The 26127-nt window shown below is 43.2% G+C and overlaps 1 protein-coding gene across 3 annotated transcripts in view; it reads left to right on the top strand.

Moving 5' to 3' along the window:
• LOC120526342 (putative helicase MOV-10) overlaps positions 1-24393 on the top strand; it is a 166381-nt gene extending 141988 nt beyond the window's left edge. For 2 of the 3 annotated variants that reach the window (XM_039749497.1, XM_039749496.1), the window contains exons 20-23: positions 1815-1940; positions 2030-2118; positions 4752-4870; positions 16405-24393. In XM_039749497.1, coding sequence (XP_039605431.1) covers positions 1815-1940; positions 2030-2118; positions 4752-4870; positions 16405-16466 — 396 coding nt within the window. In that variant the 3' untranslated portion in view covers positions 16467-24393. The remainder of the gene's footprint in view (positions 1-1814; positions 1941-2029; positions 2119-4751; positions 4871-16404) is intronic. The other variant, XR_005633117.1, reaches the window with a different exon arrangement.
• The last annotated feature ends 1734 nt before the right edge of the window (positions 24394-26127 follow it).

The raw sequence follows: 26127 nt of genomic DNA, 5'->3' as shown, positions 1-26127 counted from the left end.
GCAATCCACAGCGAGATGCTCACTGAAGAGCTAAAGCCTAAACTTGGGACTGTCATCCATGGGCATGGTGTTCTTGCATGACGACGCCTCACTGTTGAGGTGGTACAGCATCCTCCTGATCTCGGAGATCCTTTATTCATCTCGGGATTTCTTGTTTTTTATTTTTTTATAATTCTTCTGAACTGTAGCTGTGATGTCTTTCACTTGGATGTTAGAGATTGCATTGAGTAAGTAAAGCTGGAAAAAATATTGGTTTGTGTGTGTTCATTTAAGGCGGTAAAGCAAAAACAAAATGGGAATACAGTAATCCCTCATTTATCGCGGGAGATAGATATGAAAGGCCTTGGAACCTATCTATCTATCTATCTATTATATAGTGTCTTTCATATCTATCTATCTATCTATCTATTATATAGTGTCTTTCATATCTATCTATCTATCTATCTATCTATCTATTATATAGTGTCTTTCATATATCTATCTATCTATCTATTATCTATTATATAGTGTCTTTCATATCTATCTATCTGATATATCTATCTTATTTAATTATTTAACGTGTATTTGGACGTTTTTAAACCCTCCCTGTACTGTTTACAGCCCACCCTTTACTCTATTAATAACAGGGACAACTGTTAAGCAATATGACATCGGTAGATAAGTTTACAATTACTTTATAGTGAAGTACACGTAGCTATATATGACGTGATGATGGTGATAAATATGCTGTGCAGTAAAAATGATGATGATGACGGTGATGATGACTTTTACTGCGCAGCCGTTGACTGTATTTTTCGTCTCTTCAGACGGCGGTGCCATTTCCTGGGGAACCTCTTCCACGGTTTCCGAAGGTGTATCCGTAGTAGTAGTAGGAACTGGCTCTTTTTTGCGAGGCTGCAAAAACATTGTGATCGGCAGCTGCTGCCGCTGCTTCTTTTTCCGGTCGAAGAGCAGCTTGTAGGCGGTCATGACGTCGTCGACCTTGTTGCAAAATTGGACCGATCGAACCATATCGTCGTCCCATTCCTGTGACCGCTCTTGCAGATCCTTAGCCAGTCTGCAGCCACAGCCGCGAACGTTCTCCTTTCCTTCAACATATCCAGAAGTTTCACCTTATCCGCGATCTTCATCATTCTTCGTTGGCATTTAGGCTCAGCACCAGCCTTGGAAGAAGTAGCACGTTTGGGAGCCATTGCAGGGGGTGAAAATTGAGGCGAAGTTGAACACAAAGAAACCACAAAGAAGTCACACACAGTACAGTGTAAATTAAAACCGCTCGGCGAGAAAGCTTGAAGCGAAATGGCCGCGACAGAGAGACATGGGGAGGTGCTGTGGGATCTGGGCATCAGTCAAAGCACCAATCACAGCCCGTGTTACAACGCACTTAGTCACCGAACTTGTTTTGTTGTTCTTAGACTAGGAAATACTACTACTATATTTAAAAACCCGCAAAGTCGTGAATTTGCGAAAAGTGAATCGCGAAGTAGCGTGGGATTACTGTATTTCAAAGGGGGGATTCTTTTCTATGTCCACTGTATACGCCAGTATATACGGTACATGCAGAATAATGTTGTCTGAGCCGCCTTTTGTGTCTTCCCCGATATTCTTCTCCATCTGATTAACTTTTTTTAATCATTCAGTTTCTTTCCACCCTCAAGGCCTAAACACAATTGCCGTGAGTTGCCAAGTTGAAGTCCCTTCCTGAGGTTTTCCACATTTATTATCTAAACTGTGCAGTCATAGCTTTGAGAAACCTCAGGTGTTATCTGACTGATGAAACCGTGACGTCCCTGTGCTGGACTTTTGTCTGACAGATTGGGTCAGTGGAGGAGTTCCAAGGACAGGAGCGGAAGGTCATCATCGTCTCGACTGTCCGTAGCTGCCAGGATTACGTCAGAATGGACGAGGAATTCAATCTCGGCTTCCTGAACAACCCCAAGGTAGGAGACGCGGCTAGTGAAGCAGGAGGAGCTCAGGTGAGACTTGGCGTGACTCTCTTCTAACCGTTTTCAACATTTGTGTTAATCAGAGATTCAATGTTACTGTGACTCGGGCCAAGGCTTTGCTGATCCTTGTGGGTAACCCGCTGATCCTCAGCAAGGACCCTACCTGGGCAAGGTAAGAAGACCACTTTGGGTTTCTAGCCGTGCTTCATGGGCGTGAGTGTGGAGCTGTGGGTGGTGCGGTGGAGAACGTAACTGTGGCAGCTCTGGCATACAAGGCCATTTTGGACAATTTCATGCTCCCAACTTTATGGGACCAGTTTGGGGACGGCAGCATAACTGGACACACACCAGTGAACAAAGCAAGGTCTATAAATAAGTGGAGGAGCGAGTTTGGTGTGGAGGAACTTGACTGGCCTGCACAGAGAGAGCACCTTTGGGATGAATTAGAGTGGAGACTGTGAGCGAGCCAGATCTTCTCGTCCAACATCAGTGTCTGACCTCACAAATGCTCTCCTGGTCCAAAATTCCCATCAACACACTCGTACACCTTGTGGAAAGGCTTTCCAGAAGAGCTGAAGCTGTTAGAGCTGCACAGGGTGGGTCGACTCCATATTAAAGTCTATGGGGTGACATTAAAGTTCATGTTTGGGTAAAGGAAGGCGTCCCAGTACTTTTGGCACTAGAGATCGCACTTTTCTCACTACTCAAAGCACTTCAGTAATTGGGGAGACACTTCAATCACCACTAATATGTAACGTCCACCTGGATGATGAGACGGCAGACATTTTTGCGCCAGTAGACTCACCACACGTGACCTGGTAGTGGACTAAAACCCAGCTAAGATTCACCCTGTCGATAGGACGGTGATTTATTTATTTATTTTTTAGGTGGGGATCACAGGAACGCACCACCCAGCCTCGGCCCGACTCACACACACACACACACACACACACAGAGAGACAAAAAAAATCAACCGGTAATAAAACAGAAATTAAAGAATATAAACTGCTCAAGAAATGAAGGGCACACTTTGAAAACGCATCAGATCTGAATGGGAAAAGAAATCCTGCTGACTCTCTCTACTGCTGTGGACTGATATGGTGATGTGTGAGGAACAAAAGGACGGAAATGAAAACGATCAGCCGACAGAAGGACACCCCGAAAATCAAAGGGAACAAAACGATGATGCGGCCGGCAGGCAGACGAGTCCATTTGGCCGAAATTTCATTGCAGCAACTCCAAATTGTACTCTTTGCCTCCACTTGGTATTCGCTGAAATTCTTCTATTCCCCCCCGTGCTTTTGCCATTGTGTCTTTTCACAGAATGCTGAGCTTACGGGCTATTTATATTGATTTGCATATTCAAAGAGGCGTAATTCTGGGAGGAGTTTGGGAGTGACAGCAGGCGCGTGCACGTGCGTTACTTTTCACGCTGACCAGGATTTATGGAGCAGAACAACGTGGAAGTTGGCGAATGCACAGATTTCTGCATCTGGATTTTTTCTGTGCATACATTTCTGCTTTTGTCCGTACGCCGTGTTTTAGTGTGAATTCTACGGCACGCCGTTATGTTTGAGGCCCCAGATCGATAGCCGACAAGTTTCATTGACTTGATGCTAGACTCTCATTAAAAAGTGGTCTTTTCATTTTTTGGAGCAGTATATGAAACTACACCGAGCCCACCCCAGTTCCCCTTACGGTGATGTACAATAAACACAAACTCAACAACAACAAACCGCTAACAAAACCCACACACTATGAAGTCCATGAAAACGGCAACTGGTGAAATGAAATGAAGGAGATGGACAGTCCAGAGATCGATCGGCTCGCTGTACATGAATGTAAAGATCAGCCCTACCGTTATTTCCTGATGAGATGATGGCGTGTGAATTGGGATCAGGAGCGCTCAACAAATCCTCAAGACAGTCCTCATGCAGCAGGAAGACACCAGACAGTCCATACACCCAAAACAGGAGACGATCCTGGACAGAAGAAGAAGAATCCACAGGCATTGAATGGGAAGGCAAATAGACACGAAACACAAAAGACTTCTCTACAGAACTGGCCTCCTTGTGCCCAGCAGCCAACCAATCAGAGCCACCGCAGGGACTGCTGGGAGTTGAAGTTTCATTTCCAAGTAGCGCTGCTACAACCTGGTAGGTAGGTAGGGAGAGGGAGAGAGAGAGAGACATGCTGTTGTGAATGGTGAGAGTTTCATGTGATTAGCCTCTTTGGAAATATTTTCTTATTTTTTTCCTGAATACAATGTTGACGCGTTCAATACGTGTTTTCCCCATTGTATATCTTTCTCTCTCTGTTGGTCTTGTCACATTAAAAGTCAGGACTGGCCGTGTATTGTATAAAATGTATAGGAAACGCTTAGCTTTTGAATGCAGTTTTGTGTGCTGAAAACATACATAGCCAGTTTCGGAAGAAATGCCTTCGACTTGAAAGAATACACAACTTTTCCTTTATGATTGGTGAGTTTGTAAATTCGCCGGTGCTTTTCAGTCAGAGATTTTGACAGTTCAAAATGTGAACAGCGTACTGCTTTTGAGAGATCTCAACGAAGATTGAACTATTTTGACCAATTTTCTTGAAGAAGAAGTCCGCAGAATTTCAAAAAAATTGGTCCACTGAAGGCCGAGTTGTTGAATGTGGGCTGACAGACAGACAGAGAGACAGATGGCTGTCACAGCAGGTGCTTTCCACTAAAAGTTGGAAAAAGTTTTTGTAAAAGTGAATTATGAGGCAACACGGCGGATTGTCCCCTTGATTTGACTGACACTGCACTCTTTCTTTCAGGTTTATAAAGTACAGCATTGAGCACATGGGATACGTGGGCTGTAAATTTGAGATGGAGGACAGCGAGGATGATCTCATTGAGCAGCTCGTCAGCCTTAAACTGACCCCTGAACTGCAAGGTGAATGAGGGCGGTGGGAACAGGTGAAACATGCGGACCTCTGGCTGCATGCATTTCTCTGTCTTTGCCTTTCTTGAATTCTGTATCTCTCAGACATGATGCTTGAATGATGGCGCTGCTCTTCTTCTTGTTATGGTGTTCTTTGTCATGTCTTCAGCCTCTGCAATTTGCTTGTCACTCAGCACATGTCACAGGGGTGGTTCTTGTTATGGTGTTCTTTGTCATTTCATCAGCCTCTGCAATTTGCTTGTCACTCAACAGATGTTGTAGGTTGTTGTCTTCTTATGTTTTTCTTTGTCACATCATCAATCTCTGTGATTTGCTTGTCACTCAGCAGATGATGCGGGTCGTCTTCATCTTTTTCTCTTTCTTGTGATGGTGTTCTTTGTCATTTCATCAGCCTCTGCAGTTTGCTTGTCACTCAACAGATGTTGTAGGTCGTCTTCTTCTTATAGTGTTCTTTGCCGCGTCATCAGCCTCTGCAATTTGCTTGTAACTCAGCACATGTCACAGGGGTGGTTCTTGTTATGGTGTTCTTTGTCATGTCCTCAGCCTCTGCAATTTGCTTATCACACAGCACGTCACAGGGGTTCTTCTTGTGATGGTGTTGTCATGTCATCAGCCTCTGCAATTTGCTTGTCACTCAACAGATGTTGTAGGTCATTGTCTTCTTATGTTTTTCTTTGTCACGTCCTCAGCCTTTGCAATTTGCTTGTCACTCAGAAGATATCACAGGTCTTTTGTTTCTTTCTGCCATTATCACATCATTTGCCTGTCAGCGTGCTATAGGAAATGCACAAGCACAGGTCACTCTGCTGAGTTTACTGCTACCTCAAATTGTTGGACTTGAAAGAGTGCATCGGGTCAAAATCAAGGTTCTAGACCCAGTAGTTTGTGAGTAGGTTTATGACAGATGAACAGAATATTGAATTGTATTTATATTCATACTGGAACAATGTTCAGAAAGCAGACCATCCTTGACAAAGAAGACACCTCAGTTTGATGGCATAGAAAGCGCTGTAGTGAAAGCCATTCAGTGGAGGTGACACCTGAGCACAAAGCAGTGGTCACCAGCTGAACCAAATCCTTGAGTGATCCTCATTTTTGCAGTATGAGGTTCTTTGTGGAGTTCTCAAAGATATCTGTTCTCATTAAGTGCCTGATGGCCTTCTCTGGTCTTGTATGCTGTTAATCTGACATTAATACGACTTACTCCCCACTAAAACCATAAACATCTTGAAGGCAGATTGCCATAAAAGCCTTGTGGTCTCCATAGACTCTGTGTGTGAAGACCCTGTATTGCCGAGAGGGACCAGCAGTTAATCTGAAGCCAATTTCCAGCCAACATGGCACGCAATACAATACAATACTATTTATTTTTGTGTAGCCCAAAATCACACAAGAAGTGCCGTAATGGGCTTTAACAGGCCCTGCCTCTTGACAGACCCCCAGCCTTGACTGTCTTAAGAAGACAAAGAAAAAAAAAAAAATGGAAGAAACCTTGGGAAAGGCAATTCAAAGAGAGACCCCATTCCAGATAGGTTGAGTGTGCAGTGGGTGTCAAAAGAAGGGGGTCAATACAATACAACACAATACACAGAACAGAACATAAGTCATCCTCAATACAGTATAAAAATAAAAATATTACAAGTACGGAGCAGAATTTAACAGTAGATGGTATCCCATAATATGATTTGGATTTGAGTCCTGGAGACCTCAGCCATCAAGCTGCCTCCCCCATTTGGCTATTCCATATCTGAGTCAGTGCTGGGCCAGCCAATCAGATGAAAGGACCCCTCTACCCGATAACTCCAGAGATGACTTTACTTTAGGCAGGCACAACAACTTGGCAGGTGGGCCGTGGGCACCGAGTGCCACATTTGAGTAGGGAGAAGAATAACAGAATAGGTGAGCGTTAGTATCAAATTCTAACTGTCATGTTACTTATGTTTTAGTGTTCATGACTAACAACAGAGATGCAGTCTGTACAGTTAATCAGCAGCTCTAGTCAGGGTGTCCTAAACTGAAGTAGTGAGTCTTCAGCCGGGATATGAAAACTGAGACCGAAGGGGCATCTCTTATAGTAACAGGCAGACCAGTCCACAGTTTAGGGGTCCTGTAACTAAAAGGTCGACCTCCCACTGTTATTTGATTAATCCTTGGAGTCATAAGCAGACTGGCATCTTGAGATCTTAATGTGCGCTCAGGTTTGTAAGTCATGATAAGTTCAGACAAGTAAGCCGGACCTCGGCCATTTAATGCTTTATATGTTAAAATGAGGATTTTGAAATCAGCCCTAAATTTAACTGGGAGCCAGTGTAACGACTCTAGAGCTGGGGTTATGTGTTCGTATTTTCTTGTTCTTGTAATAATTCTTGCAGCAGCATTTTGGATTAACTGGAGGACTTGGACAAGGCGCCAGTCCATCGCAGGGTGAACACACACACACACACACACACACACACACACACACACACAATCCCCCAACTTAGGATCACCAGTCCACCTAACCTCCTTGTCTTTGGAAACCCACACTGCCACCCAGAGAACATGCAAACTCCACACAGGGAGGACTGGGGATGCAAACTAACTGGCATGTTAATCACGGTGATGGTGGTCCTACACACACTGAAGCCATTTTCTCATTAGATTATTATACAGTAGATAATGAAGCAGCTGGCTGATGGACCACATGCTCTTGTATTTCTAGTTCTGTGCTGGCAGAACCACAGATAGGCCTTTGGGTTGCGCTAAAGCCCGAGTCGCCATTGTATTCAAAGTGCGGTTTGTGACGCCTCTGGCGATGGGTTGCCATGGGAAGATAGTTTAAGCAGTAGATGCTGCTCTGCTGTGACTGCCATTGGTGATTCTCCAGATCTGATGGTCATCATAGACTTGTTCTTGAAGGGTAAGATTTGTTTGGCAAGAAAAAAAACTGGGCTACGAAAGTTTTGAGAGTTTTCTCTGTTTCTCCATAAAAATGACTGCCAACGTGATCAGATTTTTTAAGTAATTCCGAGAACCCAATTAAACAAATGACACCGTGGAATGAGGTTAATGCTACAGTCCTGAGAAAAAGAACGGACACCCAGTGGCAAGTGTTGGTCTGTGAACAGTAGATCTTCACACAATATTGTTCTGCTTTCCCCTTTTGTATTATTAATAAGTAGCCTTTGTCAGAGTGCCTCACTTACTACTGTTTATAAGGTATTAGAGATAGCCGACGCCCACCGTAACACACGGCGGTGTAAGAATAGGAACGGAAAACAGTGAGAAAGGAATTCAGAAATCAAGAAGAAAGAAATACTTTTTGAAAGATGCAGTTGTGAATTGGTGTTTTGCTGGAGACGACAGATAATCAGTCGAAAGATCTGATCTCGGAATGAGCGTGAATTTGAGCTTCACCACCATAAACTCCAGATGTTGCCATGTATTGATTGTACTCGTGACTTGTTGTGATAACGCGATTTGCGTCGGAAAGAACAACAGGAAGAACGTCTCCAAATCTGTCCCAATGTGATGCAACGAAATCTCCTGCCTTATGTCGTAATGAGAGTGCATTGCCTTCGTCAACCGTTTGTGTCAAGAAATAACCCACTGATAGGAACAGGCAGTTGCCGGATTCGCGGAATAGAGATGACGTTGTACAAAAACCCGTCGACAGAGAAGATACTGTCGTTCATTTTATAACAAAGTCTTAGGAAACAACCGTCACAGTATAACGAAAATCGCAAGGAGTGAAACCAATAGCAAGGTGTATGTGAGGCCGCAGGCAGCGTGGGGAAGGGTTTGGAAGAGGACGAATAGGAATCGAGAAATGCCGTGTGGGCTGCGTGTGGGCGGGACCGGTTTTGAAGTGGAAGCAGGACGAACCAGAAGAGAAATATACATAAGAGAGAACTTCTCCCCACCTTCCCTCCTACATTTATAACCCCAGGCAATTAGGTATAGTAAAAGACAAGCAGGAGTGAAGTTACACTTTAAACAATGTATTATTGAGAATATTCATAAATAATAACAATATGCAAAGTATATTTGAATACTGGCAGCCATACAACCTGATAAATGGTGATGTGTAGTTTCAGGCGGCACACAGACTTGTTAGTTAGTAAATGTCTCAAGTTAAGTCCTCATTTGTGGTCAGCTTTCTTCAGAACAGGCCGCATGCCTGTCTCAATATGGCTGCCGAGCTGCGCTCTTCATTGTGTTGTCCTTTTCAGTTCATGGTGTGTGCGCGATGGTCTCTGTCCAACCCCTAGAGCACGGGTGTCGAGCTCCAGTCCTGGGGGGCCGCAGAGGCTGCAGCTTTTCATTCTAACCATCTTCTTCATTAGTGACCTATTTTTGCTGCTAATGAACTTCTTTTTGCCTTAATTTGAGTTAACTTGACTCGGGCCTCTTAGTTGTCTCTTTTTCTTTAATTAGCAGCCAAACAATAATGAGACACAAAACAAGCTGCCACGTGACCAGCTCACCTTGTGCCCGTCGCACAGTATCTGAAAATAAAGAAAGGTGAAGGTGGTCTCAGTAACGCTGATCTCTCAGCTCACCCAAATGACTTGACGGTGGTCTTAGAAAAAACAGAACGTGAACCGTTTTTGGAAATGTCAGCTGTGGCAGAACGAGAGCAGCAACAAGCCATGGAATTAAATAACGAGTTTAATTAACAGCAAGAATTGGCTTCTCATTAAGAGACTGGTTGGAGTGAAATTGGATGGAGTCTGAAATCCCAGTTTAGCTGGTCACCTGTCGAATCGTTTCACGTGGCGAGGCGGTTGCGTCACTTTGATGTTGTGTCCCTTCACCGGTGTCATTAACACGATGTCGTCGTCGTGGTGTGGCGGTGTTTGCTGGTCACACGTCTTTCGTAGCGAGAAATGAGCACCGAAAAAACAAAAGTGCACACACGTGCCATCTAGTGGCTGTGGTTGAGTGGACTGCTGCGCACACACACACACACACACACACACACGGGGGTCTTTCGTTTATTTAATTTGTGGAAGAACATTTTAAAATACACACATAACCCCAACCCCCCCGGCATGCCACAATTTAAGCAATAAAACAGGCAGGAGAAAACGTCAATCATTTTACTTTATCTAAATCTTTCAAGAGGCAACAACTTGCCATATTAGTAAGTATTGTAATGAAAAAATCGTCTTCTGCGCTATACGGTGTTTCCCCGAAATTAGGACCTACTCTGAAAATAAGGCGTAGTCAAGATCGTCAACTGAAAAGTAAACCGGGTTTGTACTTCGTGCTCCAGGGGACACTACTGCTACGCCAGCGTTGTGTGCTTTATACTTGGGCACGTACTTTGTGTAAATCTGGAAGATTCCACCAGGTGGCAGTGTGAGATATTATCATGGTGAGAATGTGTTGTGAATTGCCTGAAACATCCATTAACCTCCCAGGACGGTCCACCTTACCGCAATATCTCTGAAAAGGGTGGATGTTTAATGATTACATCCATCAATCCAGGGATGTGCCCATTATAGCAAGTATTGCCGCAAGAAAGAAACAATCCCTAGACGGGCATCAGCTCATCACATGGTGAACGTAAGCACACACACACACACACACACACTGGCGTCAGTTTAGCTTCACCAAATCCCCAAACCTTCATGTCTTTGGAAGGAAACCAAGCAGGGAAACATGCAAACACCAGGGATGGTGAGACAGCAGTGCTACTGCTCTGCCACCGTGCCACCGCACATGTGTAATTATTAACAGTATTCATTATTTAAATGAAGTGAACGACTTATATGTAAAATATATCAGTGGTATCAAGTAGAAATGGTGGTCGCTGAAGGGGAAAAACAACGGGAGACAAAAAAACACCAATTTAAAATAAAAAGCCATTTCTTTCTTCTCGGTGAGACCCTGTCACGTTGCCAGCAGCCTAAGAGAGACGTCCTTAAATACTCAAGTTCGTTGACAAGAATAAAGAAAACATTTTATCAAAGCAGTTCATCTTGAGGTTATTACATGGATCGCTGTAGCCGCAGTCCACATCCTGAATTTGTAAATTTGTAAACGACGACGATATTTATTTCTATAGCACATTTTCATACAAATATTGTAGCTCAAACATGATGAAGAAAGAGAAAATAAATAAGAAAAATAAGACAAAACTCATTAACATAGAATAAGAGTAAGGTCTGATGGCCAGAGAGGACAGAAAAATAAAATCTGCAGGGGGTCCGAGGCCACCTAGCCCCCTCTAGGCATTCTACCTCACATAGATGATCAGTCGTCATGGTATTCAGGCTTCACATGGAAGGACTTGATGATGACGGACATGTGGACTTCTGGCCTTTAATCCATCAATGGGGGGACATCACGGTGCTTTGATCAGGTGGTGAAGGCGCAGGTCGCCACCACAAAAATAACGGAAAAAGAACAGAAGAGAGAGTAGGGGTCAGTACGGATTTTAGAGCCACCATGAATAGTAATGATAATTAATATAACGGATGATAACAGATTGTATATAGCGCCCGACCCGGCACAGACTACGCAGAGGCACGTGTACAACAAACAGGTTTTTTATTTTATACGCCTTCCCCGTGTCCCACAGGCCCAACACAGTCCCAAAAGCACAAAACAGACTTTACACAACCCTTCCTGGCACCACCACTCCTCCCAGGCAACCTCTTCCTCCCGATTCTGGCCCTGAATTGGAGGGAGGTTGGCCCGCTTTATAGCCCACCCGGAAGTGCTCCAGGTGCCTGACCAGCTGGTCTTAATTGCACCTCTGGGTGGGGCTGGTAAGTCGTCCCTTGTGGCTGGCTCTCCGCAGCACCCCCTAGCGGCCACCCCATCTCCCAACCGGGCTGTGGTGGACTCCATGTCCCATGGAGCCACGGGGGAGACTGAGGAAGGACCCACGGCCAGGCGCCCCGGGGAAGGTATTGCACTGTCCATGGTGGCTCCCTCGGGACGTATGCAGCAGAGGCGTCCCGGCCGGGCATGGGACCCGGCTGTCCGTCACACAGATAAAGAGTTATCTATGGCTATGTGGCGGTTACAAGTTAAGAATCTTATTTTAGCTTACATTTCGCACATAATGATCACCACACATAATAATTGGTTATGCGATATCAAAAGCTACCTTAAAAGTTAGTTTAATACATTTGTCTTGCAGGAATACACTCTTACAGCTTAGTGTCTTTATTAGATTACATTTGTTCAGTTAGCTTAATACATCCTTATTTATTAATACATAAATGACATGTTTCTTATAGTTCTATAGGCACCATATGTTTATTATTTGGAAAGACTGAAGCACCTTAATTCTAAATATTTCTTCCTTAAAATCTAAGATTCTAAATGTGCAGAGAGCTGGAATATCATTAATGTGATGTGTTCGGTGTGGCAATCACTGCCTGCCGCTGCCGTCCGCCCCAGAGACACGTAGCGATTAACAGCTGGGTCCGTTTTAAGACGACATTTACGACGGTCTGCTTTAATGATAAAATAAACTACGAGATTAAAGATGAAATTTCCACTTTAATCACAAAACAGACCTTTTTAGCGTGCCCTTAATTTTTTTCTCTTTAGCTCAAATACGCCGCCGTACGTTGTGATGGTATTGTAAAGGTGCAATAAAAAAAGACGGCACAGAAGATGGTATGTGAGATTTTTAAAATGTGTCGTGTCGTTACGATCGGGAATATGCGACGCTTGAATAACAAAGCACCACGAATGCATCTGTATGTCGGCATTTTGCTTTACCACATCGAATCGGGTGAATCGGGTGGGGCGTGGGCTCCGGACACTGAGGGGACCCCCAACTCACCAGCCCTAAGAAGTCTAATAATACGGACTGCAGCACGCTATGAACAACGAAGGGAACAAACCCCAGGGCTCCATCTGGATTTTCGACTGGCATTTACTTTACAGATAAAGTTGGAACTTTTCGGTGCCATTGATTGAGTTCCCCATTAAGAGCCTGACTGTAAGCTGCAAGAACAAACAAAAGGGGTCTTTAACATCTAGTAAGATAAAGCTTCACTTTAGAACTCCATTTTATTTTATGTATCAGATTAATCTATACAGTCATATGAAAAAGTTTGGGAACCCCTCTTAATTCTTTGGATTTTTGTTTCTCATTGGCTGAACTTCCTTTTAATATCTGACATGCCTTATGGACACAGCAGGATTTCAGCAGTGACATTAAGTTTATTGGATTAACAGAAAATATTCAATATGCATCATAACAGAATTAGACAGGTGCATTAATGTGGGCACCCAACAGAGATATGACATCAATACTTAGCTGAGCCTCCTTTTGCTCCTTTGAGCCTCCAGATGCTGTCCTCCTATAGCCTGTGATGAGTGTCTGGATTCTGGATGGAGGTATTTCTGACCATTCTTCATACAAAATCTCTCCAGTTCAGTTCAATTTGATGGACAGCCTGCTTCAAATCATCCCATAGATTGTCGATGATCTTCAAGTCAGGGGACTGTGACGGCCATTCCAGAACATTGTACTTCTCCCTCTGCATGAACGCCTTTGTAGATTTCCAACTGTGTTTTGGGTGATTGTCTTGTTGGAATATCCAACCCCTGCCTAACTTCAGCTTTGTGACTAATGGTTGAACATTATCTTGAAGAATCTGTTGATATTGAGTTGAATTCATCTGACCCTCGACTTTAACAAGGGCCCCCAGTCCCTGAACTGGCCACACAGCCCCACAGCATGATGGGACCTCCACCACATGTGACAGGAGGTAGCAGGTGTTTTACTTGGAATGTGGTGTTCTTCTTCCACCATGCAAAGTGCTTTTTGTTCTGACCAGATAACTCCATTTTTGTCTCATCAGTCCAAAGCACTTTGTTCCTAAATGAATCTGGCTTGTCTAAATGAGCATTTGAATACAACAAGCGACTCTGTTTGTGGTGTGAGTGCAGAAAGGGCTTCTTTCTCATCACCCTGCCATAATGATGTTCTGAATTGTAGAACGATGTACAGATACACCATCTGCAGTGAGATGTTCTTGTAGGTCTTTGGAGGTGATCTGTGGTTGTCTGTATCCATTCTCACAATCCTGCTCATATGCCGCTCCTGTATTTTTCTTGCCCTGCCAGACCTGCTGGGTTTAACAGCAACTGTGCCTGTGGCCTTTCATTTCCTGATACCATTCCTTACACTTGAAACTGACAGTTTAAACCTCTGAGATGGCTTTTTGTAGCCTTCCCCTAAACCAGGAGACTCAACAGTCTTTGTTTTCAGATCTTCTGAGAGTTGCTCTGAGGATCCCATGCTGTCTGTCACTCTTCAGAGGAGAGTCAAAGGGAAGGAAGCACAACTTGCGATTGACCACCTTCAATACCTTTGACCACTCATGATTGGACACTCCTGTCTATGAAGTTCAAGGCTTAATAAACTCATCCAACCAAGTCATCAGCACTGAGCAGCGACAGGCATTCAAATCAGCACAATGACAAGGGGACCCACATTTGTGCACAGCCAGTTTTTCACATTTTGTTATGTTACAGCCTTATTCCAAAATGGATTAAATTCATTTTTTTCCTCAGAATTCTACACACAACACCCCATAATGACAACATGTAAAAAGTTTACTTGAGGTTTTTACAAATTTATTAAAAATAAAAATACTGAGAAATCCCATGTCCATAAGTATTCACAGCCTTTGCTCAATACTTTGTCGATGCACCTTTGGCAGCAATTCCAGCCTCAAGTCTTTCTGAATGTGATGCCACAAGCTTGGCACACCTATCCTTGGCCAGTTTCGCCCATTCCTCTTTGCAGCACCTCTCAAGCTCCATCAGGTTGGATGGGAAGTGTCGGTGCACAGCCATTTTAAGATCTCTCCAGAGATGTTCAATCAGATTCAAGTCTGGGCTCTGCTCTGGTTGGGCCACTCAAGGACCTTCACAGAGTTGTCCTGAAGCCACTCCTTTGACATCTTGGCTGTGTGCTTAGGGTCGTTGTCCTGCTGAAAGATGAACCGTCGCCCCAGTCTGAGGTCAAGAGCGCTCTGGAGCAGGTTTTCATCCAGGATGTCTCTGTACATTGCTGCAGTCATCTTTCCTTTTATCCTGACTAGTCTCCCAGTTCCATCCCCAGAGCATGATGCTGCCACCACCATGCTTCACTGTAGGGATGGTACTGGCCTGGTGATGAGCGGTGCCTGGTTTCCTCCAAACGTGACGCCTGGTATTCACACCAAAGAGTTCAATCTTTGTCTCATCAGACCAGAGAATTTTGTTTCTCATGGTCTGAGAGTCCTTCAGGGGCCTTTTGGCAAACTCCAGGCGGGCTGCCATGTGCCTCTTACTAAGGAGTGGCTTCCGTCTGGCCACTCTACCATACAGGCCTGATTGGTGGATGGCTGCAGAGATGGTTGTCCTTCTGGAAGGTTCTCCTCTCTCCACAGAGGACCTCTGGAGTTCTTGGTCACCTCCCTGACTTAAGCCCTTCTCCCCCGATCGCTCAGTTTAGATGGCCGGCCAGCTTTAGGAAGAGTCCTGGTGGTTTCGAACTTCTTCCACTTACGGATGATGGAGGCCACTGTGCTCATTGGGACCTTCAAAGCAGCAGAAATTCTTCTGTAACCTTCCCCAGATTTGTGCCTCGAGACAATCCTGTCTTGGAGGTCTACAGACAATTCCTTTGACTTCATGCTTGGTTTGTGCTCTGACGTGAACTGTCAACTGTGGGACCTTCTATAGACAGGTGTGTGCCTTTCCAAATCATGTCCAGTCAACTGAATTGACCACAGGTGGACTCCAATTAAACATCTCAAGGATGATCAGGGAAAACAGGAGGCACCTGAGCTCAATTTGGATCTTCATGGCAAAGGCTGTGAATACTTATGTACATGGGATTTCTCATTTTTTTATTTTTAATAAATCTGCAAAAACCTCAAGTAAACTTTTCTCATGTTTTCATTATGGGGTGTTGTGTGTAGAATTCTGAGGAAAAAAATGAATTTAATCCATTTTGGAATAAGGCTGTAACGTAACGAAATGTGGAAAAAGTGATGCGCTGTGAATACTGCTTTAGTAAAAATCTTTGTTCGGAAAACACCGCAGTACTCCGATGTTCCTAGGAAATGAAAGACATCCCACTGTTCTCTTTTTTGTTGAAAGGAGAGTCAATCATTATGCAGGCTGAGAGGGGTTCCCAAACTTTTTCGTATGGCTGTATACTATAATTGTAGAGAGACCACTTACCCTTTAAAGGATCTCAAGGTTTCTGCTGCGGCTCCACTTCGGTCTTAATCCCACTGATGTCCTCGAGGATGGGATTCACCCTCAAGCTGTAAGAATTGGTTCCTTTGGTCCATCAAGCGTGATCATCAGGAGTGCAGGGGTAAGGGATGATTGTTGGAGCGGCGGCCCACCGTAACCGCTACCCATTATAAACAATAGCAACTGGCTAACCCACCGGCAGCCGCCTGTGACCTCAAGGTGGGTCGCAGTGCTTGAGAAAACACTTGTCAGAGGTGAATCCAGGACATGCTGCTCTTCATCTAATGCCGTGTCCCTTTCTTTCTTTCTTTTAGATTTCCCAGAAGATGGCGGCTCACTTAAGCAAGTGGAGCTCGAATGGAGGAGTGACATGTGATTGGCGGACATCGCAGCGCAGATTTTAATGCCTGAAAATGAGAAGAAAGTGAGGCTCGGCTGCTCACTTTGTATAAATTGGAAAGAAGAGCAAAAAGTGCCTTTCCTAGTAATATCAGGCAGAATAAAAAGAGAGAAATATTAATATCAGGCAGAAAAAAGAAGAAATTTAAAAAATGTTTTGGAAAACCTCCTTGACTTTTCTGACTGACAGAGAAAGTTCAATGTGGATCTGCCAGATTTTTTTTTTTTTTTTGTACTTGTCTTCTGCTTTTATATCGTTGCCTTTTAGGAAATAAAATTAGCTTTACTAGTTTTCAGGAAAGATAAAAAAAACAAAAACAGCGCCACCTGCAGGCTGGGAGGTCATTACTTGAATGCAAACCAATTCAATGTGATATAAGGCTGAGAGAAGGTCTAAACATTAGCAAAGGGGCAGGCAAATAAGAAGGAAAATATAAAACCTTGTGCCTTAATTAATAAAAAATTATAATGATATGCATCAACTGGTGCAAGTTGCACAGTTGGACTGTTTTTAAGCTGAGAAAGACACAGCAACAGTCCCAAATAGAAGAATGATAATTAAGCCCAGCAGGCTGTGTTTATTTTAGATATAAAAATAAAATTGGAAAATTTGAAATTCTCTCCCATCACATTCCTAAACACACTTCCATCAAATGTAGGGGTCTGCAGTGTATGCTGGCAGTTGTGAGTAAAAGGCAAGAAACGGCCGTCGAGAGGTGCCAGCCCACCTCGGGCCCCACTCACTCTCCCATGGGGCCAGTTTGGACTCGCCGAGACACCTAACATGCATGTTGTTAGTTAATCGGGATGAAAATCGGGAAAACACTGAGTGGGAATTCCGTGCTTGAAGTGGGAAGAGTACACAAATTCCGTACGGGCAGTGACCAGGTGTAGGATTTAAATTCGGGCTGTTGGATTCTTTAGGGGCTTTAAATTTGGTGTAAAAGCACTCAAAACAAAGCTATAAATTACAAGTTTTTGGGAATTTGAAACAAAAACTCGCTCAGAATTGCAATGAATTGTCAGGGGGCTACGGGGCTTTCTATGGTTTCTACAACTGTTCTCCTTCTGTGGCGTGATAGACGCCCTTATTACAAAAACAGACGTGGCAGTGCACAGGCTTGAATTTATTATGGGATTTCTGAAACCATCACCAGGACAGAATTACACATACGGGGTGAAAAGTATCCATACGGCACCCCTAAAAGGTGGTGTGGAGGGTCCCTTAGCATATTTCGCCTCAATCGGAAGTGTCTGGTTGGATATTTGACCACCTGTCCTCTGATTTTTTAATATGTGCAGTCCATCGATTGTTAACTGGGTGGTTGCGGTCAGCGCTTTGAGAAGACCATCCCAAACCCTTGATGTTGGCCCGATCAAGCCATTCCTAAACCAGCTCTTTTTACTTTCCGTCCTGTTGGAACACCCAGTTGTGTCCGCACTTCAGCCATCTACCTGGTCTGAGGTCCTGCTGAAGAATTCTGAGGTTTAGTCCTCCTCCTCCTCTTTCTCTTTCCTGATTCTGTCCACTCTGTCCAATGCACCAGCTCCACTTCCAGCCAGATCTTGACATTGCCACCACTCGGCACGGGTGTTCTTGAGGTTGAATGTCTCACCTTTTCTCCTCTAAACAGCCTTCTGGTCGTCGTGTCCTAAATTACTCCCTTTGCCTCATTTGACTATAAACAATGGTCGTTCCTGCAGAAGTTTTTTTGGCTTTGCCTACGTGATCCAACAGGGTGTTACTTCAGACCGCAGTTCCTATGAGGTCAGTCATGCAGTGCCCCAACATCACAAAACGCCCTCAACATCAGTCGCATAACACTCATCGCATTAGACTATGATTAGCATTAGGGCCCCGTTGCGCTGTGGTTACGATTAGGGTTATCCGAGTCAAATTGTGGAATTTACAGCTGTTCAAGAGACATTCCTGACTAAATCTATGGATCCTCTTCCTTGCATCTACACCAAGCTCCTTGAACTCTTCCATTAACCACTTATGGCAGACTTGTTCTTGACTTTTGTGTTGGTCAGTTCAATGAGTGGTCAAAGGAGCAAAACCGAGAAGCTACCACCATTTGGAGTCAATCATGAGGCACCAAAGCTGGAAAACACATTTTGGAGCTTTCAGCACCACTTAATACATTTGTAGTTCTGGCCCTCCAAGTGGAATTTTGATCCTTTGATGGTTTCAGAAAATCTACAATTTGTGTGCCCGAGATATTTTGTATATGTGTGTGCAATAATGATGTATGTAGTACACATATTCTAAAAAAGTCGTAGAAATCATCGAGAGCCCACTACCTCCCTGACGTTCGTGTCTGTTAGATGAGTGGATGGAAACTTTTCAACACAACCGTTAGTGTATAGAGCCAAGTGTCGCAAAATAACTTCAAGTCGAGCATTGGAAGCTCCCTAAAGTCCTGGCATAGTTTCTTAAACCCAGGGGGTCCAGGTCATTGGTTTCAACCTTTTGGGGTCAGAGAGGTTTAGGGACTCACCGTTGTATACAATAGGAAAAGTGTCACATGATGGGTTGCCACGGCAGTTTAAGCAATTCGACATTGCTACGCTCTGTATGGTGCAATTCTCCAAGGGGGGAATCCCCTCTAGATTTGATGGTCATCATGGAGTGGGTCTAGAAGAGACTTAAGAAGGAAAAAAAAAGTTTTTAACACTGGTCTACTGCATTACTCCAAAACTTAACTGGTCAATGGCTGTAACTGTGATGAAAAACTTTCTAGCATTTGTGCAAAATTTGCCCTTCATGAGTTTCGAAGCGCATCCTCGTGGTTGTCCTCTACTAATTCCCAGCAACTTCAATCACGTAATCTCAATTTCTGTTTGTGTGATAATGGAAACAGATGAGTGTCGTTTTGCATAGTTTCATGAATTGCCCATAAAACATTTTTCTGATTGTAATTTTGTAACTTGCAAAACTCACTAAACTGTGCATTTTGATAGTGGACTGCATTTATTTTGGGGTGGTAGCTAAGAAGTAGTGCTCTGTAGGTTTTATTCCATGATTGGAGCTGCTTTATTCTTCCTCAGTCACTCTCCAGTACCATTTAGACCTTGTACCGATCCTTCCACGCATTCGCACTTGCTTTGTGCACTGCTTCCTGCCATCGACTCCTGCTCGCAGCGCTTATTTAGAGTCAGATGTAACTTCATCTGTGCTGATGGGAAATTTCCCAACTCTGTAAAATGATCCAAACCAGGATACTTCTGGAGACTCACCTGAGGCCGCTCACCCAAGTCGATGGATTTAAGCAGCAGTGAAGTGTTTGCAGGTAAGCGCGCTCTATCTGCTCCCATCTTTGTCATGAAAGAAAACATTTGTTTCACATGCTCCCGAGGCGAGTTGTGTGCGCGTGCAAGTAAAATGTCAGGAGCACAAGAATGTTTCCCACGAGTACGCAAATATATCTCGTGAATGCAGGAAACTTTCTCGTGCGCATGCAAGTTTATTTTGTAAGCACACACAAATTTTCTCATTTGCACATAAAACAGTCTCACGAGCATGGGATAGTTTTGTGTGTTAGCAGGTCTCACATAAGTGTTACGTTTGCTGTTGCCATCTCCCTGTATTGTTCGTCTGTTTGTCTTGACTGTTGATGTACCCAAAAGAGAAAGTGAGATCTGCACCTTTAAGGGAGAATCGGTACTGTAGATGTTAGATGTCGGATAAAAGCAACAGGAAGCCACCTGCAAAGATGGATGCTCAAATCCAGCAAGCACGGTGGAGAGAGAAATTTTTGCGGTCAGGAAAACACAAACTACCCGTGATGGGAAGCCTGTTTCGCACCACCCAGAGAGGAAAGTGCAGAAGAGCTGATAGGACTGAAATGTGTTTGCTTTTTAAATCTGGGAAGCTTCCCCATCTCCCGAATGACTTTGAGCTAAGCTTTTTTGGAACTGACCTCGTAGATCAGCTATTGGGATTTACGCATTGGACTGCCATTGTTGTTTGCGTTGTTCACGGTGCGTCATGCTTGTATTGTGTTTGTAAACTGGGCACTCGTGCGTTGTTACTGAGTTTTGTGGCTTGATTTCTACCAAATATGTTATTACCACATTCATCATAAATTTAATTTACAAGTGTGGTGCCTGGTTAATTTTGGGGAAAGGGGAAATTAGGGTAGCGATTCCACCATAGAAGGGGATCGGTATGTGTGTGCGCAAAGAAAGTGTCAAATGTCGCGAGCACACACAAGTTTCTAGTGCACATGTAAATAAATCCTGTAGAACTTTCTTACGTGTACGTGAAACTCTCCCATGAGTACGGGATATTTTCTTTTGCCAAAAAAAATCTTGTGTCCCTTCACAGGCTCTGTATTTTCACACACTTGACAAGCATACAATTTTTTGCCATACGTTTGCAGACGGAGATGAGATGAAGGTATGTGCGTTGATGGTGTGAATAATTTCACTTGCCGCATAATTTACCTCACAAAAATGCCTTGCAAATTCAATTTTGTGTAAATCATTTCAGAAACAGTTAAACTCCTTCAATCTCTCTCCTCAGAGCTCCGACCTCCCAGACCTCTAATCCGCCTCATGACTCTCCTTTGGACTTTCTTTCGTGCTGCTATGTCTTTTTTGTAACATGGGAGACCAAAACCGCACACACAGGACTCCTGATGAGGCCTCACCAGTGTGTTGTGAAATAATTTAAGGATGACCTCCGCTGGCTTGTACTTCACAAATCAGGGGCACTATATTATATTACCCAACATCCTAACTGCTGCCATCCATGGTCTGCGTATGAAGCAGTCCACGACAGCTGCCAAGATTCTTCTCGTTCAATTAAATCTCTGGTAGTGATTCATTTGCAAATCAAATAAACAGGTAGACGCTTGCAAATCAAATGAATGAGAATCCTTAGAATGATTTTCGGGTAGAGACTTGCTCGCAAATCGAATAAGAATCGTTAGATTGATTCTCAGGCAGTGACTCAGATAGCGGATTATTCACAAATCAAATGAACGAGAATCATTAGATTGATTGTCAGGTAGTGATTCATTTGTGGATCAAAGTAGTGAGAATTGTTAAGACTGATTTTTCGGGTAGCAACTTGTTCACGAATCAAATGAATGAGACTCCTTAGACTGATTTTCGTGCAGAGACTTACTTGCATTTAAAATGAATGAGAATCATCATGATTCTTCTCGTTCAATTAAATCTCTGGTAGTGATTCATTTGCAAATCAAATAAACAGGTAGACTCTTGCAAATCAAATGAATGAGAATCCTTAGAATGATTTTCAGATAGAGACTTGCTCACAAATCAAATTAGAATCGTTAGATTGATTCTCAGGCAGCGATTCATTCGCAAATCAAAACCATAAGAACTATTAGATCACTTCTCATGTAGCGAATTATTCACAAATGAAATGAACGAGAATTGTGAGATTGATTGTCAGGTGGTGATTCATTTGTGGATCAAAGGAGTGAGAATTGTTAAGACTGATTTCTCGGGTAGCAATTTGTTCACAAATCAAATGAATGAGAATCGTTAAGATTCTTCTTGTTCAATTGAATCTCTGGTAGTGATTCATTTGCAAATGAAATGAACAGTTAGACGCTTGTAAATCAAATGAATGAGAATCGTTAGATTGACTCTCAGGCAGTGACGATCCTTTTGCAAGTCAAAACAATGAAAATTGTTAGACCGATTCCAGGGTAGCGGATTATTCACAACTCTAATTGAACGAGAATCATTAGATTGATTATCAGGTGGTGATTCATTTGTGGATCAAAGGAGTGAGAATTGTTAAGACTGATTTCTCGGGTAGCGACTTGTTCCCAAATCAAATGAATGAGACTCCTTAGACTGATTTTCGGGTAGAGACTTGCTGGCAATTCAAATGAATGAGAATCCCTAGATTGATTCTCAGGCAGTGATTCATTCCCAAATTAAAACAATTAGAATTGTTAGATCGATTCTCGGGTAGCGGATTATTCACAAATCAAATCAATGAGAATCGTTAGATTGATTGACAGGTAGTGATTCATTTGTGGATCAAATGAGCGAGAACTGTCAGACTGATTCTCAGGTAGCGGATTGTTCATGAATCAAATGAATCAAGATTCATAATTCAGGAAGATCTTGCGTGTCCGCTTTAAACATCTGTCAGCAAGATGAAAGACACCCATGACATCACGCAGGAAGGACACACATGTGCTCTAGCACTCTGAAGCGATTTGTTTGTGCTCACGGGATTCACTAAAAGGAGTTGTTCAGAACGATCGAGTCGTTTGTGAGTCGCCCATCACTACTTGGTGTTTGGGGAGGTTTTCCTTTTTTGCTGTTGTTAATTCTTAGTATTTGCTAACTTTTTGAATCTTTGGCTTCTGTTTTTGGGATTCTGATTTCTGGATAGTGTTTTTATTTAGCGTTGCCTTATTGGCAAATCCTTTTTTCCCTTTTCTAATAAATTTCTCCTCTTACAAAACAACAGGGGTGTCTGATCCTGACGGACCGCAGTGGCTGCAGGGTTTTCATTCTCACTCTATTTTTAATTTATGACCTAATTAACTTCTTTCGTCTTCATTTGAATTGACTTCCTATTACTAACTCAGACCCCTTGTTTCTTTTTTCCTTTAAAGCTGCCAAACAAAAAAGAGATGCAAAACGGGCCAACGCATGAGTAGCTCACCTGTGTCCATCATACAATATCTGCCAATAAAGAAAGGTGAGGGTGTCTCAGTAACGTCAATCTGCTCGAGCCCACAAAACCTTTGGGTGGTGGTCTTCGAAAAAAGAAAATCAATCATTTTGGACATGCCTGGCAAAGGGGAATTATATAATGAGCTTCTAATTAGGAAACTCGTTAAGAGTCGAATTGGTTTTAATTTGAGATCCCGACTTAGCTGGTCATCAGTTGGCTCGCTGACTTCACGCCTCATTTGTGTTTGACTGCCATTTAAGGAAAAGAGAAGCGAATCAGAGGATTGAATCGTAAAAAAGCGCATTCAGATGAAGAGAAAAGAAATCAATTAACAGAAGAAATGGGTGACTGATTAACTCTTTCAGGCTGGATGTCGACTTTCGTCGAAATTCAGGGGTAGAGGACGGTAGTCAGCTGTAAACTGCGACAAAACTCGCTATTACGTCTTAGTTCGACTCTTATTTGTTAGAAGGAAAGTTAGCTTTGTTGATCTGACCTCGATTTCCTGTTTGTGCGTGAATAGTGAAGAACAAACCACCTCTAAAATCTGGTGAGAGACCAAAGTGAATACTTGAAGCAAAATACTCATTGGACATTTTACATATCGCTGAATCGGACTCTGACTTGTCGGACTTGCAATTTTGATGTAAGTGATCTGGAGATGGAGATCGAAAATGAAAGTGATTGGCCCCCTGATGATTGTGGTGCTGAACGCGTTCGTGTAGCTGATGCTCCTACCGCAGCATTCACCAGGGAGCCACAGCACACATCAACAGACATTTTAAGTTGATTTCTGTGTGAATCCATTGCTTTGTGTGTTTTTCAGAAAACTTGAGTTTTTTTGGAAAAACATAGTCAGTGCTCAAAGAGTTAATAAAGGGGGGGGCAGTAAGGACAAACCTGAAGGCACTGTGGGACACCCCTGTTTTATAAAGTGGTCCTGCTGTGCACTAGCCAGGGATTGATGGTGACATCCTTTCCAGTGGAGCGTTTTGTGCCTATTTTTGGGACATTCCAGGGTGTATTTTTGAACTTTTAAGAGTTAAGCACATTTCAGGCCGGTGTAGGCCAAAGCCTGGCTGGTGCACTTCCCTGGCTATTTGTGAAGGCCTCACACCTCCCTGGCTGCTTCAGGTGATTCAGGTGAATGGATCACATTGACACCATCTCCTCCGTCAGACCCTTTCCTTTATCCATCCACCTTCACTTTTCTGTTGCCCTGGACTTCCACTCCCATCACTCTTTTGCACACACATTCCTTGTCTTTCCTTATCAAATGTCCATACCACTTCAGTTTACTTTCCTGTTCTTTCTTTGATATCTTTCCCACTTTTGTCTCATTTCTTATTCTCTCCTTCTTTGTAACTCCACAGAACTCCATTTCCACATTCTCATTTCTGCCACATCCACCTTCTTTTCCTGCACTCCCTTCACTGCTCTTTCCTCACCTCCACCTTTAATGATGAAATCGGCCCTTGCTCCTAGTTTAGTGTCAACTGCAAACTTGATTTGTGTATTTTTATCCAGATTTAAAAAGGACAGCAGCACCACCACTAGTCTGTAATATAAGATATACGCCTGGAGACAACCAAGGGTGAATTTGTCCTAAAATTGGGTGGGAACAATTGGAAGGTTCGCAGAGTGTCACATTTCTAAACCAATCCCAATGCGTCATGAAGGGCGCCGCTCAATGTAGAGGCCGAGATTTTGAATTGCAGACATCAGAGTTGCTGTCGGTAACGTAATCCGAAAGAGATTCTGATTACGATAAACTGCGTACAGCTGCAAAATCTCCTAAAAAGACCCCCATTAAACATTAAATACGTGTCACGTGTGGTAAAGAACACAATGCATGTGTTATAAATAAAAATAACCTGAGGTAAGGGAAAAACCTTTACATAAAATCAAATAATACAGTCGTGCGCCGATTTGCATCCAGTCGAGTTAAGGGGATTCGTACTTAACAGGAAAACATCAGGGTAATAATGTTCTAGAAATGGCCGAAGCCAGCCACAGTTACAAATCTTCTGTTATCATCTTCCGGGGTCTCGTTGGTTTTCTGACGTTTGCTGGGCCTTTTAAAGGTTTGTTTTGATCAGCGGTGCTCCGCGTGGCTAACGCATTCATCCTGTGCTGCCTTCCCTTACACTTCTGTTTCACAATCTTCCTTTTTGCCTTTATAACAGGAGTCACCAAGTCCGGTCCTGGAGGACCACCATGGCTGCAGGTTTTCATTCTAAATATTTTTTTAATGCGTGCCCTGTTTGTGCTGCTAATTAATTTCTTTTGAATTTATTTTAATTGAATTGTTTTTTTAGATTTGTTCCTCTCAGTTGTTTCATTTCTTTCTTTAAATGGCACCCAAACAGAAATGACATGTGAAGTGAAGGAGCCAACTTAAGAACACCTAAGTCAGGGCCTCAAACTACAAAGAATTTCACTCCAACTAGCTGCTTAATTAGGCGCCGATTCTTGTCGTTCATTAAACTCATTCTTTAATTTCATGGCTTGTTGTTGCTCTCGTGGTCCATTACCAGACATTTCCGAAATTGTCAGTCTTCTCTTTCTAAGACACGGGTGTTGAACTCTGGTCCTGGAGGGCCGCAGTGGCTGCAGGTTTTCATTCTAACCATCCTCTTCATTAGTGACCAGTTTTTGCTGCTAATTAACTTCTTTTGCCTTCGTTTTAATTAACTTGACTCAAGCCCCTTTGTTGCTTCTTCTTCCTTAATTAGCAGCCAAACAATAATGAGACACAAATCAAGCCGCCACATCACACAATATCTGAAAATAAAGAAAGGCGAAGGTCTCAGTAAGGCTGATCTCTCAGGTCACCAAAACCTTTTGACGGTGTTCTTAGAAAAAACAGAAAATCAGTTTTGGAAATGTCTACTGTGGCAAAAAAAAGAGCAGCAACAAGCCATGGAATTAAATAACGAGTTTAATTAACAGCAAGAATTGGCTT

This window comes from Polypterus senegalus, chromosome 3 (genome assembly GCF_016835505.1).
Source record: "Polypterus senegalus isolate Bchr_013 chromosome 3, ASM1683550v1, whole genome shotgun sequence".
Classification (NCBI taxonomy): Eukaryota; Metazoa; Chordata; class Cladistia; order Polypteriformes; family Polypteridae; genus Polypterus; species Polypterus senegalus.
This window is presented reverse-complemented; position numbering and strand designations above follow the sequence as displayed.